The sequence below is a fragment of the Dioscorea cayenensis genome, chromosome 20 (genome assembly GCF_009730915.1).
Source record: "Dioscorea cayenensis subsp. rotundata cultivar TDr96_F1 chromosome 20, TDr96_F1_v2_PseudoChromosome.rev07_lg8_w22 25.fasta, whole genome shotgun sequence".
Taxonomy (NCBI): domain Eukaryota; kingdom Viridiplantae; phylum Streptophyta; class Magnoliopsida; order Dioscoreales; family Dioscoreaceae; genus Dioscorea; species Dioscorea cayenensis.
This window is the reverse complement of record NC_052490.1, coordinates 27,227,851-27,246,709: the sequence shown is the minus strand read 5'-3', so window position 1 is coordinate 27,246,709 and position 18,859 is coordinate 27,227,851. Positions and strand designations below refer to the sequence as shown.

The 18,859-nt window shown below is 32.3% G+C and overlaps 3 protein-coding genes across 3 annotated transcripts; 2 read left to right on the top strand and 1 right to left on the bottom strand.

The window, feature by feature from the left end:
• The first annotated feature begins 870 nt into the window (after positions 1 to 870).
• LOC120251374 (putative DNA glycosylase At3g47830) lies at positions 871 to 1,446 on the top strand. Its single transcript, XM_039259909.1, has 2 exons — positions 871 to 1,185; positions 1,273 to 1,446. The coding sequence occupies exons 1-2, from the start codon at positions 871 to 873 to the stop codon at positions 1,444 to 1,446; spliced, it is 489 nt and encodes a 162-aa protein (XP_039115843.1).
• Positions 1,447 to 6,116: 4,670 nt separating this feature from the next.
• On the top strand, positions 6,117 to 12,140 carry LOC120251119 (dual-specificity RNA methyltransferase RlmN). Its single transcript, XM_039259657.1, has 9 exons — positions 6,117 to 6,230; positions 6,339 to 6,394; positions 6,880 to 6,982; positions 8,909 to 9,006; positions 9,121 to 9,251; positions 9,367 to 9,475; positions 10,757 to 10,948; positions 11,030 to 11,166; positions 11,706 to 12,140. Exons 1-9 carry the CDS (start codon positions 6,206 to 6,208, stop codon positions 11,980 to 11,982), a joined length of 1,128 nt encoding a protein of 375 aa, XP_039115591.1. The 5' UTR covers positions 6,117 to 6,205; the 3' UTR covers positions 11,983 to 12,140.
• Positions 12,141 to 14,114: 1,974 nt separating this feature from the next.
• LOC120251899 (transcription factor bHLH167-like) lies at positions 14,115 to 16,574 on the bottom strand. Its single transcript, XM_039260548.1, has 3 exons — positions 16,307 to 16,574; positions 14,807 to 15,136; positions 14,115 to 14,456 (listed from the first exon to the last, which is right to left on the bottom strand). Exons 1-3 carry the CDS (start codon positions 16,430 to 16,432, stop codon positions 14,352 to 14,354), a joined length of 561 nt encoding a protein of 186 aa, XP_039116482.1. The 5' UTR covers positions 16,433 to 16,574; the 3' UTR covers positions 14,115 to 14,351.
• Positions 16,575 to 18,859: the final 2,285 nt, after the last annotated feature.

Here is an 18,859-nt window from a genome sequence, read left to right as displayed (position 1 = left end):
AATTGAGCCCCATATTAAAAAAAGTTCAAAAATTCTATTTTTATATGTTCGAAAATGGTTCAACCCGAAGACATGATTTTTCAAGCTTATTGTTCGGAAAGGGGGAGAAAAATGTAAAAGATATATTATTGATGTTGAGCATAGGTGGAATTCAACTTATGAAATGTTGGAGTGTGCTTATAATGATAGAGATATTATTTCTATGTTTGTTAATGAGAGATTTCCCGATGATCATGTCACTAATTATGATTGGGAAGTGAGCCATTTAATTAAGGAATTTTTGGAAATTTTTTATGCTTCAACTAATTTTTTATGATTGGGAAGTGAGCCATTTAATTAAGGAATTTTTGGAAATTTTTTTGGAAACAACAGGCACATAGTTATCCTGTACTTGCCGCCATGGCTCATGATCTGTTAACTCCACCGATGTCTACAGTAGCATCGGAGTCTTGTTTTAGTGCAGGAAAAAGAGTATTGGATGATAGGAGGAGCAGAATGAATAATCAAACCGTGCAAATGTGCATATATTTGAAGGATTTGCTAGATGCTGAAGATAGATTACAAGGGAAAATAGAACAATTCACCCCTGATGACGGCGGAGAAGGCATATATACTGATGTAGAAGAAATAGATTGATGAGCCTCAAGCTTGCAAGATGCCAAGATTCCAAGACTAATTTTTTTTATTATTTCAAATGTTCAAATTAAAAATAAAAAAGATTAGTCTTGGAATTTATTATTTCAAATGTTCAAATTTAAAATAAAAAAAGATAAGTATTTTGGTTTAATTCAAAATTCAAATAATATTAATTTTGTGATTTTTGTAATTTATTACTTTATTTAACTGGGGCAAGTGGGCAAGTGGGCAACAATGCCTCGAAACCCTAAGCAGAACAAGACTACACAATCCCCCAAATCCTCTGCTAATCTCTCCTTCTCCTCCCCTGATCTATTCCCGGAGCATCACCAACCAACGCCGGCCCAATGCCGTGCCGTCCGTGATGACCTTCTTGCCCTCCATGGCATCCCCAGAGACCTCGCCAAGTATCGCAATCCTGACCCCTCTGACGAAGCTCCTCCGGAGAAGACCGTCCTCGATGGCGTCGTCAGCACCCTTCTCTCCCTGAACACGACTGACTCCAACTCCCGCCGTGCTTTCCTCTCCTTCAAAATACGCATTCCCCGCGTGGGATGATGTAAACTACTAAACCTTGTTGATTCTTCTTTGTTGATCCTTATCTTTGTTCTTGATCGGTTGGTTGCCGCTTTGAAGGTTCTTAATGCTGAGCCGAAACGAGTGGAGGATGCCATCAGGTGTGGGGGCCTGGCGGTGACTAAGGCATTGAGGATACGAAGTATTTTGAAGGATGTGATGGAAAGAAGGGGGGAGATTTGCTTGGAGTACTTGAGGGCCTTGTCTGTGGGTGAGGACCGAGGTGAAGGTTGAGCTCTCTAGATTGAACACTTTGGCCTGAAGGTGACAAAATTCATTAGTGCGCATGAGTCCAGCATTACCTGCTTGACCTTGACAATGGATGGTCTTCTTCTTGCAACTGCAAGTGTGAAGGGGGCTTTAATTAGGATATTTAACACTATGGATGGAACCCGTCTTCAAGAGGTAATGCTTGTGATCTCAATTGAAATGACTTGTCTCAAAGAGAAGTTGTTTTCTCTGTGCATTTTGATGGTAGCATTTTAAATTGTTTTCTGTAGATATTAACAAAGTTGGTGATATCCCGTGAGCATGTTTGTTTCTTAGAAAATGAATATCAGGTTCTCAGTTATGTGATGCCTTGTCTTCTTACATAATGTAATGAATGGTTATGCTATAGGTGCGCAGAGGAGTGGACAAAGCTGAAATCTATAGCATTCATGGTTGTTAATGGTGATTGAGGGTTTGAAGAGGAAAAGGATGAGAGTGAGGATGAAGGAGTTGGTGATGACTGATGAGAATGAAGAGCCAGAGCTCCATTGTTGCTGCTGTTTTTTCTTCTTGTTGTTGTTGGCATGGCTTTTCTTTGATTTATTTAGAGTTCATCCCCATGGTTTTTTCTTCTTGTTGTTGCCTTATGTATGAATTTTGTTTAATTCATCGCGTTGGACCATTTGTATTAATTTTACTCAATTTTGTGTTCTTAGATTTGTATTAATAAATCTCATGCTCTCTTGATTCTGTAAACTCTTCATCTTTATGAGACATTGAGACCCAAGTTCTTTTTTTTTAATGTGATTTTCTTCCTTTTTAATTTTCTTTTGCTTGTATAGTTCTTCACTTCTTCTTTACAGAAAATTGAAAATGGTTCTTGGATTATTTGAATATTTGTGTTGAATCTGTTGATTGAAGTCATTGAAAATGAACAAAGGATTTAGTCATTTAGAAAATCTGGAAATGGAGAAGGATTTTATTTCAAAGATAAATAGATAATGATAATATAGTTTTTCAATTATAGTAAAATTTAATTTATATTTATATTATTAGATAATGTTTGTTATATTTTCAATTTTTTTTTTAAATTTTTCTGATTTTTTTAGATATATTTTTATTTTAAATATTTTATATTAAAAAATACTAACGGGCCGGCACGGCACGAGCCCGGCCAAAGTGGGCCGTGTCTCGTGCTGGGCCGACCCTCCACCATTTGCGGGCCGTGCCGGCCCGGCACGACAAAGTCATGGGACGGGCCGGCCCGGACACGCACAGTTCCCGGGCTACCATGGGCCCGGGCCGTGCAGGCCCATTTGACACCTCTAGCCGCATCAGAGCTATATATAATTCTTGAAATATAATTGGTGCGTTGTTTATCCCTATTGTAGTAAGGCTCCCAAGGCAAATTAAGTCTTCTTCCTCTATATCACATTAAAGCTAAAATATTTACAAACACAACGGAGGTAATTGCAGCATATTCATCTTCAAAATTTGTATCCATCTATAAACCATGCTGTGGTAGTCAATATGTAAGACAAGTAAAAATAAATATAAACAAAAAGGCTTACTAAGCTTTTAACTGCCACCGTATTATCTATTCCAAGGAAAACAAACTCAATGAATTTTGCAAAGAAGAAACAAGGTTGCTTCAGGTTTTTACTCCCTGTAATTAATAAATCAAAATTCCATGCCATTAAAAATAAAACACTGTGTGCAGTGGTCCTCTTTTTCACAATAAACTACCTAATCTTGGACAATGCATCATTAATTAATGTAAATATAATATAAAATTTTGGTCTTGTAAATAATCATTATGGTGTTTCATGGGCATAAGATGTCAAGGGTGAGATGGTGCATCCCAGTTTTAAATTTTTGTATACATTAGCCTTGGAATCAGATATGTTAGGGTGATATGGTGTATTAAGATCATGAATTTAGCTAGCAGCTCAAAAGCTTAATTCACATTGTTGAAAAATTCATTTTTTGATTTACAAAACAACACCTAAAAACTTTTCAGAATTGTAGTGGTGCAACAATTCAAAGATGGTATTATAAAGTTGTTCTATGTCAAACAATAGAATACCATATTATAACTCCATATGGTTGGTGAAATAACACCAATAGTATTAGGCATGAATGGTATTACAACCATGATTCAAAAGTGAAAAGAAAAAGTTCCTCTAAACCCAAACAAGGACCTATCTTACACAAATTATAGAGGCAGCCCTAAGGTTACAAATGGAATGGTCTTGATAACACAAGAATATAATTCTCTTGTCACCAAGATTAATAGGGCACAATTTGTATCGCATCAAGGATAGTTCTCATATCATCTGCTATATTTATCAACATTGTCATTCTTCTGAGCTTGTGTCACAATGATTTCTTACCAATGGAAACCATCATGAAAGATCTGTAACTTTATGATTGTCCTTGCGATCTATTCTTTATAAGCACGAATGGAATCATAATTTCCTTAAGATTTTTGAGCAAACAGAATTTTATGAGATATACTACTAGAAAGAAAGCAATGCATTCTAGGAATGAACTAAAGACAACCATAATTACTTGGGGAGGCCACCTAAAGTGTAACAGTTGCAGACCACATACCTGCAGAGCTTTTAATTTAATTACAGCAACAGTTGAGACCAAAAGTTTTTGTTCAGTAAAGAAGGGTTTGAGCTCTAACAAGACTTCCTTAACTGCACAAAAATATCATCTTCTCAAAGAAACCTAAAATAACAACCATGAGAGGCAATTTCATGAGAATAAAGGGATGCCCATAATTCAAGGTTTCAAACCAATTCATTATCTAGAATACTTGAAATTATTTTTTTTTAAAAAAAAAAAGGAATTGCATCAAATAATTAAGCTAAGCCTTCCTTCTTAAGCTAATTCTTAGTTATATACATATATTCCATAACTATAACAACTTGAATACTTAACAATTGATTAGATCAAGCTCCAGCTAAGCCTTCCTTTTTAAGCAAAAATAAATGCATCAAATAATAAGCAAATCATCATAAGATTTTGACTCTTACATTTTAACAAGCAGTTCCTATACAAAATACATATGCAGAGTATTAGAATAGCTAACAAGAGTCAAAAGACACTAAAATTCCACTTGTTGGTTCACTGTTAACACTTGGTAAACTGAGCAAATACATCTTAAATATGATAAATGTTAGAACTCCCTTTTCCACATCAGACTTCATTTTATTATGGTGTAGGAATTCAAAGCAAGATTGCACATCATGTAATGTACTCCTCTTTCTTTTCTTTTTTTAATTTCCTTTTTTTAAATCAAATAGACATATATATTAACAGAGAAAGAGAGAGATCATTAGAACATTTTAGGCTGAATAAAATCTCGTTTGGAATGCTAACCAGCAGCCACCAAGTGAAACTTTTAATATGTTAGTGTTGGTGTGAATGCAATTTGTAAATTCATTACAGCTTCATATCATTGCCATATAATAGGAAACTGCCTCATGCTTTAGCATTGCGAACTTTTAACAATGTTAAGATACTAATTCTTGAAGACATTTCCAACATTTATTATGGAATTTTTTTTTAAAAAAAAGAGAAAAAGCATCATTGATCCTCCCTCTGTCAAAGGATGGAGATGCCTTCATCAACAACAGATCTTCAAAAGTATACAATTGAGGAAGAAAGTAGAGAAAGATCTCGCCCACCTTTTACTCGTCGGTGGTGGAGGAATTCGGTGCTAGAGGTCGTCGTTGGTGCTAGAGGGTGTCGTCGGTGGTGAAGGTCGTCACTGGTGGTGGAGATCTAATGAGCTGCTGCTTCCTGATGGTGAGGTTTGAGTAGGTATTTGCTTTTGGGGTTGCAAGTATGGTGAGTGACTGTAAACTTTTTGCTTTACAGTATTTCAACTCACAACAAAAGTTGTTGTGAGTTAAAATGTTGTAAAATAGGGGTCTCATGTAAAACTTTTCATAGGTAAAAGTAACTTTTACATCAAACCAAACACCCAAAAGCAAGTTTTACATGTAAAACTTTTTTACATCACATCTACTTGCATCTAACCAAACAGCACCAACCCTTGTGTTGAGGGGTTTTCTAATATTAAATGAATTCAACCTTAATAAATAAATAAATAAAATAATATGCATATAAGTCCATTCCAAAGTTTAATAATACAATTATACAAAGTCTCAACATCAATATTCCATTATGTTTGGTCAGGGCCTAGTGACCCATATATATACATAGATAAATATATTCTAAATCCCTTGTTTTTTAGTTTAATAACATAGATTAAAATTTTGAAAAAAAAATGATTTTACATTGGATCAATTGGGTAACATCAAATAATAAATTTCAAAGCTCAATTAGAATATATTAAACACAATTGCTTAGATTAATGAAACTTAAATTTTAAATACGTATAATTTTTAAAATATGTTCGTGAAAATTTTTTTTTTCATGACAAATACAAGCATGTACCATAAACTATTATTACAATATTAACTAATAAAATGTTTTATTTACAGAAAGTAATAAATTTATCATACAATTAAAAAAAAAACCAACAAAATTGAATCGGTTCGGTTCAATTTGAATAGGACCGAACCGAACCGACTTGAACCGGACCGATTTGAACCGGGTCAAGCAATAGATAAAAGAGCGCCGCTGTGGATACTGCTCTCCTGCCACTCCTTCCATGGCTCTACTGAGGTGGACCTTGCCCTCCTCTCCGGCGTCCCTTTGGCTTCATCGGCGGTCCTTCTTGTCCATCCTTCGCCGTCCTCTTCTCATGACCGCACGCCCCTGCGGATCTGGTAATCTTCAGACGAATCCCTCGGCAAATCCGGCCACTGATTACTTGTTAGAATGCGTAGATTTTTGTCCTGGATTTTGAATCAAAGTGTATGGATTTTGGTTGTTAGGTAGCACTGGGAAGTCTAAGGTTTTACTTACAGAGATGGACTTCTCTGAACTCGAAGTAAGTTGATGACCCTCCTTGTTTGTATCATCTGTGACATGATGTGTGTTCTGATGTATTATCATTGAAATTTTGCATTTTTTTAATACTTGAATTTGAAGTTTAATTCATTGTATTTGGGTAGACTAAGATGGAGAAGAATCAAACAGTAATTCTTCGAGTAATTTTTGCTGCTAAATGATTAGGAAAACAACCATGGTGTCAAGGTCTCTAATTTGTAGAGAACTATTCTGTGTTATCTTAGAGAAGTTGAGACATATTTGTGAGAATTTCCCCCTGGGCGTTGAAGATTTTGTCTGTTCTCTGTTTTTCTTTTAATTTTGAATGCACATTGAAGTGTTGTTATTGGAAGCAATGGTGGCCCTTCTTTTTTATTCATTTCTTGTTCAAGATTTTTTTTTCTTTTTAAAACGCTTGGAGACATATAAATACATATTATGTTTTTGGCTTGATTTGTTTGCTTGGCGGAAATTTTTTGTTAATAGAGATGGGTCCAGTCTCAAGGTTACAGGCCAGGGCAGGCTTTGATGCTCTGGAAGTGCCTCTACGGGAATAACATCTGGGCACATTCTGATGATGAATTAGCAGGTTCTTTCTTGTCTTTGAACTCTTGACATCAACTCTATGCTAATTTTCCTTGTGAGAAAGACCAGTTTGACATATTTTGATAATTAAGAATTATGTTTATCAATAGTTCATGACAGAAATTATTTCATTAGTTTCAGTGATTGATAGGGAGATAATTGGTTATAATTTCCCATGTATTATTCAATTCTGATTTCTTATGCGAAATGAATTATCACTTCTGTTTATTGATCTGAGTTGTGCCTATCCAAAGTGACTGATGAGCCATTAGGTTTGTTATTTGTTAAATTTCACAATTTTTTTTATTAATATTTAACTATTAATTAGTTAGACTATCAAGCACGGACATGGCATTATGCTCCATGTACTGGTGTTGTACTGGTGTTTGACATGGGCATGTCATGGACACGGCTGGACATCGGCATCTTACAATTCTTGGCACAGAAAAACAGAAGAAGAAGAAGAAGAATAAGAAGAAAGATGGCATGGACACGGCCGGACACTTTGACAATAGAAAATTAATTCTATTGTTATGAACTGAAGTTGAAAAACGGCTCTGTTTTGCTTATTTTTGTCTTTGATTGAACTTGAAAAGAGCTCTTTTTTTTGTGTTAGTTTACTTGTTATTATTACTGTAATATTAAAAGACTCTTTGTTCACATATATTTTGACAAATTGCAATAGAGCTTCTACAAAATTTATTTACATTTGAATAGAAAACATAATTGTTTACATTTACAATGAATATTTTACTTAAAAAATATATATATAATATTTTTTATTGCTGTATCCTGTTGTACCCGTGCCCTCAATTTTCAGATATTGCCATGTTGCCATGTCTGCCATGTTGTTGTGTCTATGTCCATGCTTCATAGCAATCAGAAGAATTGACAGTTTTCTCTTCCACTACATTTGAAGTTAAGTAGCCATTTGTTTTAATGGCTTTGCTTAGGTTTCCCAACAGAAAGTTTTTCACAAACATAATGAAAAGTAACATTCAAGTTGTCTACCATGGATATTGTTGGCTAGTTAGATCAAAATTCATTCTACTTTTGATGGCTCAAATTACATGCAGTAGAGAGGTAATCTCCTATACGCAGAGGTACCACCTTTAATTTATATATCAATTTAGATCCTTTTCTACAACGATATATGTACATATAAATAATGTATATTGCTATCTCAGTTATGACCTTAAAACTTTGGTGGACAAGTAGGCTGGGCCAGCTTTTCATTTTGAAAATAGCGTATGTACTTGAGTAACCCATGGGTTGCGCCTTGTTCATTCAAAAGCTAAAAAGTCACTTTACAGTGTTGGACATACTTTTGTAGTATAACATTACCTGATGAGATAAAGAACTAATCCATTTAGTCCATACTATCCATGGTCTTGTATCATGATGGATAATAAAATCTGATTTTTTATTAGTCAGCTAATTTATCAACATATTAGATTGTTAAATAACTTCTATATGCTCCATTTCTATTCCATGAATGACAATCAAATGTAAAAGGAAACAGGGAGTAGAAACATCAATATTTTTAATGATGACATCATCTTGTTTGCTCTATGGAGATATCAATAAAACTTAATTCTATGGGTTCAAAATTCTTTAATGTCCATTTAGGTGTTAGCTCTGAGTGAAATGCTTGAGTTTGAATTCCTTTCACCAAACTCAACCTACTCCTAAGCCTTCTTACACTTCATTTGCTCCAAGTTATTGAGAATTGGTCCTTTTTCCCCTTACCAGTTCTTTCTTTGGAATGTTATATATTTTCTTTTAAAGAGGAAAATTTCCATGCATATTTATTTTGAAATTGTAAATTTATTAATATACTTCCTCCTTGTGATAATGAAGACAATTGACCAAAATGCAATCAAGTTTGTATTAAATTTGACACAGTTTCATCTTTTTGTAACAATGGCAGGTCTGAATAAGGAATTTCGAAAAATGTTAAGTGAGAATGCTTCTTTCAAGTCATTGATGATCAAAGATATTCATGAAGCATCAGATGGAACTCGAAAGGTAGTCAGCTGATTCAAATGATACTTATTCTACTTTAATTTAAGGATTAAGAGGGGAAATTGAATATTTTTCTCAGAATATTCTCATTAATTTTGACTTCACAGGGGGCTACAGATTTTGTTCACTTTGGAGGATGAGATGGTGGTGGAGACAGTTGTGATCCCATTCAGTCAAGGGAGGACTACGGTTTGTGTATCAAGTCAAGTTGGTTGTGCAATGAACTGCCAATTTTGTTACACTGGCAGGTCAGTTTAACCTTTTATTTTACGCCCAACTTTGTTGTACAAGACTCTGGCATGTTACATTCTTCTAGTGTGGTGGTATGTGAGATTTTTTCTAGTTTCTTTTTGTCTTCTGCAGGATGGGGTTGAGAAGACATTTATCAACGGCTGAAATAGTTGAACAGGCTGTTTTTGCGCGTCGGCTGTTCACGAGTGAATTTGGATCCATCACAAATGTCGTATTTATGGTGAGTTATTCCAACAGAGACATGTATGATTAGAAAATTCTGTTTGTGGGCAGCTTTCTTGTGACTGATTGCTATTTCTTTGCTACCATTAATTTTTTACGGCGGTGTGGTTGAAAGCTTAAGGGCCATGGTATTTGGTCTTTGGTGTCTTATGGTACCTGAATGTGTAGGTTTTATGCATTAGTTATTAGTTATAAGATTATATGTTATTAAAATTATATAATTGAAATTGATTTGTTGAATTTGTCAAATTGTTAGTATTTTTTTCCGAAATGATTTAATAAAAATCAATAAATCTATTTTTTTGAATTGTTAATGTTCTGGGGGAGAAGATTTTTATGTCAATATTGTTTTTCCTTATTAACTTTCTATTGATTTGTGAAAATTTTGAATAAAATTCCTCTGTTGTTTCCAAGACACGGCCACCTTCCTTAGATATATACACTAGGGATAGCAAATTGTCACAGGATATGTTGACATAGCCTGCTTATGACTTGAATTTAGGTGCCTTTGGGTTTTGCATAATCATGTTTCGTGATTAATCGTACTGGCTCATTTAAGACATGCAAAAAATTTTGTCATAATTATGTTGAATGCCTGGCCTGTTTATCACCCTTATCATGTGTTTAGATTTCATATATAATTTATATTTTTATTATTTAATAATATTTATTCTATCAAGTGAAGTAGGAGTCTAGGACAAATTTAAAAGTAATATCCGTAGTGTGCAGTTAAAGTTTGTATATTTGCAAAAACTAAAATGTTTTATGAATACGTTTTCATGTTTATTGTATAAAGATTAAACTAGACCTATCTACTGATCTTATTATCTATGTTGTACTGTGTTGTCCTATACTCAAGAGCAATCATTTGCACTATTGAAGATTTTCCTTCATTGCATAAATCACTAATTTTTTATTTTGTACGTGAAAGATGTGTTTTTCCTTCACTTTGATATGATTTCTTCTATGTGACACTATACTTGAAATATGTTTTCCACTAACCTGGACAATCTATAACTTAAAAAGCAAAACTCTGAAAATCTTGTATCCGGTTTAGATCTCTATTTTAGGTCATCAATCGGTTGATTCCAAAGCACATGACATTTAGTGTAATCTAATATTAGGTCTTTGTGACTCAACTGTAATCCTTTGAATATCCTTCTGATACTAAGATCTATTAGCAGTTTCCTTTCAAGTTAGTTTTTTTGTTGCTTTTTTTAAGACTTGGGGATGATATCTATTTGTTATGCCTCTGATCTCCTTCATTCTTTGCTTACAGGGTATGGGTGAGCCATTTCATAACATAGAAAACATCATCAAGGCTGCATCTATAATGGTTGATGAGAAAGGACTGCAATTCAGCCCTCGCAAGGTGACAGTCTCAACCAGTGGACTTGTGCCTCAGCTCAAACGCTTCCTTCGTGAGTCTAAGTGTGCATTGGCTGTTAGTTTGAATGCTACAACTGATGAGGTCAGTCATAATTTTATTTTTCTCAATGGAAAAAAATATTCTGTGAGGGTATGAAGTATGAATTGTTAAATAAATTTACAGGTAAGGAATTGGATTATGCCAATCAACCGCAAGTATAATCTTGGCCTTCTGCTTGAGACCCTTAGGGAAGAGCTTCGCTTCAAACACAGATATAAAGTATTATTCGAATACGTGATGCTTGCAGGAATAAATGACAGGTTAATTAGCATTTTACTCGGTCTTTCTATCTTTTTAAATTTTCTCGAGTAAACATTTTGCTAAACCTGATACATTATTTAGAGAGAGATCATTTTCTGTTATTGAGATATGCATTTGTGATTTTATTGTAGAGAGTTTCAAACTGCTGCATGAGCAAAGAGCATGCAACTTTTTTCTGTCCACCATGCATGGCTTAAAATGCTGTGCAAGGAAACTGCATATAATTTGATGCTGTTCAGCAGTATGAAATGGTTAATGAATGCTGTCAAGGGCACGATAACACAGAAATATATACTTGGAAAAGCTTGCTTTCTTACTTCAACATGTTTCCAAGTCAATTGATAATTTGCAAAGCTTTCCTCGAATTGTATTTTCTTTTCAATTAGTCTTTTGCTCATGTTATTAGTTTGTTATGTGTCAGTTGAGAGGGTGCTAGTCTATGTGCATTTTCTCCTTGATTGCCAATACTCAATACCTAAACTAAACCCCCAAGCACTTTTTTTTCGTGCATTTGACTCAACTTACCCCTTTTTGATAGCTTCGAGGATGCAAAAAGGCTTATAGAACTTGTTCGAGGTATTCCATGCAAGATTAATCTCATTTCATTCAATCCCCACTCTGGTTCTCTATTCAAGCCTACCCCTGAGGAGAAGATGATCGAGTTTCGCAATATTCTGGCTGAAGCCGGACTTGTCGTCTTCTTGAGGCTCAGCCGAGGAGATGATAAGATGGCAGCCTGTGGCCAGCTTGGGGAGCCTGGCAACATCCAAGCACCCATGCTTCGTGTGCCTGAGCAATTCCGAATGGCTGTATGATTACAATATCAGAGGTACATGTGATTGAAATATTGAGTTGAGCTTAAAATACAGATTGAGATTCAGGCCAAACTCCAGGGGTATAAAAAATATCCTTACTGTTTCCCTTGAGATCCTTTTCGTTTCAATATATGCTTTCTTTGAATGTTTGAGTATCATATTTATTCTTTTTTTATAGTTTTAACATACCTGTTTAGTGCTTTTATTTTACTGTTTATAAATTGAAATTAGAAGCAAAATATATATATATATATATAATGTCTAGTTACAACCATAGAGAACTTGAGTTAGGCATCAGCTGATCGTCGTTGTTTGTTTTGTTTTCCTTTTTTATTTTTTTTTTATACTCTTCATCTATTATATGCGTCGATTGATCGGATATTCATTTGATATTTATGAGGACAACCTCACTATTAGAATAATTTGTTGAATGATCTGCACAAAATCATAGTTAATCAGGTTATGGAAGCCCTACCCAGACTGAAGAAGTTGAAGATATGTTAAATCCCAGAGTTATATTTCTTATGCCCTTCAATTTCTTTGGTAGTTTGTATTGATTTTTCCCACCTTGACTTGTTATGTATATCTGAATTTTATGTAATTATGATTTTTTTTTTTTAAGGATAGCATAGCCATAATTTTTTTAAAAAAAATTTATTTTTTTGTTTTTTTTTGTTTGCAATGTTTTTGTTTGTGAGAGTATAAAATTCTGTGAAACATTTTTCTGGTGTTTGAAATGCTTTGTGACTTGGGTCTTTTTATTCACCCTCAAAAAAAGATCTAGGGTTCTTTTGGTCATATTTGATAGATCAATTTTAGTGTCTATTTAAGTATATTTGGTTATGTTTGATTACATAATTTAGGTTATCCCTAGTTAACCAGGGTTGTTGGCATGTTGCTAATGCAAAATAAGTAGGTATAATACCCTAGTTGATCCCTCTACTTTTCTCTCTTTTCCCTTTTGGTCCCTCTACTCAGAAATGCTCCCGATTAGTCCCTCTACTTTTGAAAATGTGCCCACTTAATTAAAAATGCTCACAACCAGCCTCTCTACTTTTAGAAATGTGCCCACTTAGTCCCTCTAAGTGGGCACATTTTTAAAAGTAGAGGGACTGATTGGAAACATTTTTAACTAAGAGGGCACATTTTCAAAAGTAGAGGGACTAGTCGGGAGCATTTCTGAGTAGAGGGATCAAAAAGAAAGAGAGAGAAAAGTACAGGGATTATTTTGGTGATTATACCAAATAAATATATAATATTAACCAGGGTTAGGTTAACCTAACCCACAGTCATTGTGGTTGAATCTTTATTTATTTTACCTAATTTTTCCTAATCTTTAATAGTTATTATGTTAACTTGTTAAATCATGTCTAGCCCTACAAATTTGAAGTCACATGAAATATTATTTTGAATTGGAGATTTTATAATTTAAATTATATTAATAATGGATCATTCATATGTATCTTACAACCCCTTTTAACATTAGTATTTTTTTTAAAAAAAAATAATTACTAAACTAACAATGAAAACATTTTTTTACATTAAATATTAATATTTTATAAAGGGATGAAATTCTTAATAATAATAATAATAAAAATAATAATAAATTTCTATATAAAATTAGACAACTATCAATTATGGTCAAATGGTAAGACATTCAAACGGCGGATGAGTGATGCGGGAGATATATCATACAAATTTTTTATATGGAATTGGATAACTATCAATTATGGTCAAGTGGTAAGGCATTTGAATGGGCAATGAGTGGTGCCGGAGACATACTGTAAAAATATTGAAATATCATAATAATATTGTTCATTTATTACTCATTGGGTCCTTTGTGAGAGAAGCTATATTTTCCACCTCTCTAAGTTTGCAAGGTAGAGAGAATTTACTATTTTAGGGTTGTGGTTTCTAATATATTATCTTGAACATACATAGTAAGTCGTTATTGTCTAGTGTGTTAGCTCAGCCCCTTGACTCGAGGATCCTCTCTCAAGCTCTCTCTTGCACCACTGTAAATATGATAATTTTTTAAGGGGTTGTCAAGTTATTGTAACTAGTGCACTATTATATCTGTCAGTCTTTTTAACAATCTCCTTATTGTAAAAAAAAATAATATATTTGCCATTTCTAATATGCTGCTTTAATTAATTAAAAAAAGAGTTCACCTTCACATCTTAACCTTCAACACAGTGACTTCAGTAGACTTGCTTTACTTTCCCTAGTTAATCCTTAAAACAATGAATGAATTTTTTTTAGTCCTCATATTAACTACCTCTGCCTTTACTTAATACAAAAATAATACATATTTTCATTTTTGACCCTGACCCTAAAAAAGAAAAAGAAAATATAAAATAAACTGTCATTCATTCTTGCATCTTTCTTGAGCACAAGGCATCTCTTCTATGAACCAATTCTTGCAGTCTCTCAAGCATTGCTGGACAGTTGAAATCCATTCCTGAGCAATTAACCTGAAAATTAAATAAAATAAATAAAGACATTTAGTCACACTTATTTCAACCATTCATGCGCTTATTTTTCTAAATTATTACTATAATTTAAATATATATTTTCTCACACACACATTTAAAAAAAATTAAAAATCAATAAATAAATTCCTTTTGGGAGAAAAATGTTTTTTTTTTTCTAAAATAAAAAACCAGTTGAAAATGTTGATTTTTATGGTGGCAAAAATATAAAATTTATAATATTCCAATATAATACATTAATTTCTAAAAATCAATATATATATATATATATATTGTAAAAAAAGAAACAAGATATTACATAAAAAAGGAAACATATAAAGTTTAGTGATTACTTGGGAGTGAATAGTGTGGAAGATCTTATCACCAACAATTGAGAAGCTTGCATTATTAATCTCTGCACCTTCTTCTCCCAAAACCCTAATAACTTCATGAAACATCACTTGTTTATTTAACTTGCTCACCAAAACCACTTCCAAATTGGAATCCACTTTTTTAACTTGAATCACCGGCATCTCTTCATCATCATTACTATTAACATTATTATTATTATTATTATTATTTATTTTTATTTTCTTCATCTCCTTCAAAGTATCCACTCTTTCTCTAAGTTCCTTTATGTATTTTGCTGCTTGATCCAAGAGATGCAATTGTGACGATGAACTCTGCATGATATGAAATTATTAGATATTGCAATGGAAAGAAGATAATAGAGATAATAAACATCTTTTATTTGTTTAATAAAAATTAAACATAAAATTTTTTATCAGGTCTGGTTAAATTAGTAGTAAATTAATTTTTCTTTTAATTACTAATTTCAAGTAAACAATTCTAAACTAGTAAGGAGTTTTTTATAAATATAAATATTTGAATTTAAAATTACTTAGTTCAGTAATCCAAATCGATAATATTTGAACCAACAACTAGTAATATAATTATATTATTATAAACATTTAAAAAAAGCAATGATTTATTAAATTCTATTAATCCATGTTTAGATTTATTGATGTTTGTATATCATGAGTATTATTTTGAAATTTATATTAAGAGGACTCTATGGATTGAAGTTTAAAATATGAATCTATTTAAAATATTAGATCCAACCATACAGTGCATAAATGGAAAAATAAAAAAATTATAAAAATATGATAAAATATTTGTTTAGTTTGGCTACTTTGGAAGTCACTCAATGATTTATTGTTTAAAAATTAATAAATAATGAGTTGAATGGGACAGTTGGCAGGTATAGTGGTGGTCGGTGATGTTGATGCAAATATGATCACGTGCGATTTACTTTTTAATATTTTTAAAAAAAATCTAAATTAAAAAAAATTAGATAACCTCCCCAAACTTGCTCAAAATTTAAAATATTTAAATTTAAAAATAAAATCAACTGTGAGAATTAAAGTTCTTTAAAAAAAATTAGATAAACCACAGAGAGAATTAAATTTATTGTGAAATAACTTTGTAATTAATCTTAATACTATTTATTTATTAATCTAACAAAAAACATTTCTCTTCCCTTTCTAAACCAATCCAATCTCTCAAAGTTTTATTTAGAGATGACAAAATAAAAAAATAATTCAACTTCCATCTCAACCCCAAAAAATCACATAAACTGCACACACACACACACACACACAAAACAGTTAAATCCACAAATTGACAAAAATAAAATAAAATACAATAAACAAACTTTAAAATAACAAAACTTTCTTATTAAAAAGAGATAAACATCAAAGTTCATGATGCCACAACTAATCTATATTTATGATAAAATGGTTTGCATATAAATTATTATTTAAGAAAAAAAGTAAAGAAAAATGGAAACATACCTTAGAAGAAGAAGAGTCCTTGTTTTCATTTGGTATTAGAGAGTTGAGCTCAAGGCACAAGGCCTTCATTTGTATCCTCCTCTTCTTCTCCAATACCTTCCTCTCCACCTTCATCAATGGTACCATCTTTTCCCCTCTCTCTCTCTCTCTCTCTCTCTCTCTCTCTCTCTCTCTCTAACACTCTCTCAATATATATATATATATATATAAATATCTCTATATTAACAAGAAGAAGACGAAGAACACTCTAGCTACTTCACTTGAGCAATATTGGTGTGTGTGTGTGTGTGTGTGTGTGTGTGTGCGTGTGTGTCTATATATATAAAAATCTATATCTATTAAGAGAGCGAGAGAGAGAGAGAAGGTTCTTTGGAGCTTCCGAGTTATGCAACGTTTGTCATGTGGATAAAGGGTTAGTTGGTAAATAACACCGTTCATTTATTTATTCATTTATTTGGAATGGATATATATTTAATAATGGGGGGTGGCGGCTATCAAGGCAGCATGGACATCATAAAAAATAAAGTATTAGTGTTATTAATAATTTTTCTTCTGCAGTGATATAGACTGCATTGTTGTCTTTATATTGATAGATATATGAATTTTACATAAAAAAAAAAGAGATTATTTGGTCTACTTGAAAACTTATGATTAGTCAAAGTTAGTTTTTTTTCAAAAAAAACGTTATTATTAGTCAAAATTGGTGTTTGAATTTTTTCCCAATTCGTAGGGAATGGAAAAGAGAAAAATAAATAAAAATTACGGATTGTGATTCATGAGTGATAAGCATTGAAGATTTGATGTGAGCTTCAAATTTTTTTTTAATAATTAAAATATAATATCATTATTTGTCCTTGTAATTTTTTCCTAATAAACTGATTTTTTTTTTTAAATGAACGTAAAGAAGCCACGTGTCAAGGATGTGCGCAGAGCTGAAGATTGATCATTTAGTCCTACACCCACACTTGGGAATGCGAGGCTCGAGCAGCAAGGCCGAGCCCATACTGGAGACTTGCTACCGCTATTTTGCATGTGGAAGAATTTAAACTCGAGACAATAAAAATCCCCAACCTTAATCTTATACACGTGGGGTTATGCCACTGAGCTATGATCTTGTTATTATAAATTGAAAATTATAAAAAAATTTATAACTCGACGATATTGGTGACACTGCAAAAAGTGTTGGTATGAAAAATTTATGTCTTGAGTTTAAATCCCGCTCGACACAATAGTAATGAGTCTTGAGTTATGAATTCATGACTGCAACCCAAACTTTATGTCACCCTCTTTACTATAATGATCTTGTCACATTTGTTAAAAAAATTTATTTTTTTAATATTAATTTAATGAAATAAGTATAATGATAATAATAAAATATATATTATGAATAATTGAGATAGTGGAATGAAATGATTGTGGGTCATATACTGCAGTATAACTATTATTTAAGATAATTTAATGGATATGAGTTTAGTAGAACATCAACTTTTAGGTAGTCTAATCATTAAATATGTCCTAAACTTTTGGAATAAATTAATCAAAGCTGTTGACAATTGAGTGCTTTTAGGTTGTTCTTGAAGAAAATCACACCTTCTAGATTATTTAGAAAGAATTAGTAAGAAGCATAATGTTATATAAAGTATGATATGTTTATATATTTCAAGCTAATATGAACTCATGCTTGGTTTGAAAGCTTGAATTTCAAGCCAAGTTTGAGATTTCACCAAGAGGTGTCTCATGGGCTGCTCAGCCATTTTTCAAATCATCATAGTTATGTCTACTAGCTCATATTTATTTCATATGTAATTGGTTGAAACCGGCAACATTATAACTACCAAACTATTTAATATAATTTATATATATATATATATAAACCTACACTTTTCAAAAGTTTAAATTTTAAAAAATTGCTTATATGATTAACCATCTTTGAATCCATCCTTTGTTAGAGCTATTAACTCAAATTTATTTGTTATATGTTTATATTCCTTCATTACTTGGTCAATTAGAGCCAATAACTGATCAGCCATCTCTTACTCCATCCTTAATTGTTAGACATGTTAGCTAATAAGGTAGTTAACCATCTCTAATTCTATCTTTGTTAGACCCATTAAATCATATTTATTCATTAGTTGTTTAATTATATAATTCGTTTATTACTTGTTTGACCTGTTTAAGCACTAGTTGATCAGTCATATATCTCTTAATCCATGCATCCTTGTTATACCAACAGTTTATATTTATGTAAGTACATAGATTTGAGCCATGGTTAGCTGGTTGATACCCTAAAAACTTAACATCTAAGCTACTTAAAATAATCTGTTAATTATATATATATATATATATATATACACATGCATATGTATAAACCTATACTTTTTCTATAATTTAAATTTGAAAAAAATAAAGGTTTGCTTATACTTCTTTCATTACCTAATTAGTTGGGACGACTAGTTGGTCGTCATCTCTTAATCTATCATGTAATAACCATCAATTCATATTTATTCTTTAGTGGTTTATATTTGTTTATTATCTAGCAACTTCGAGCCACCA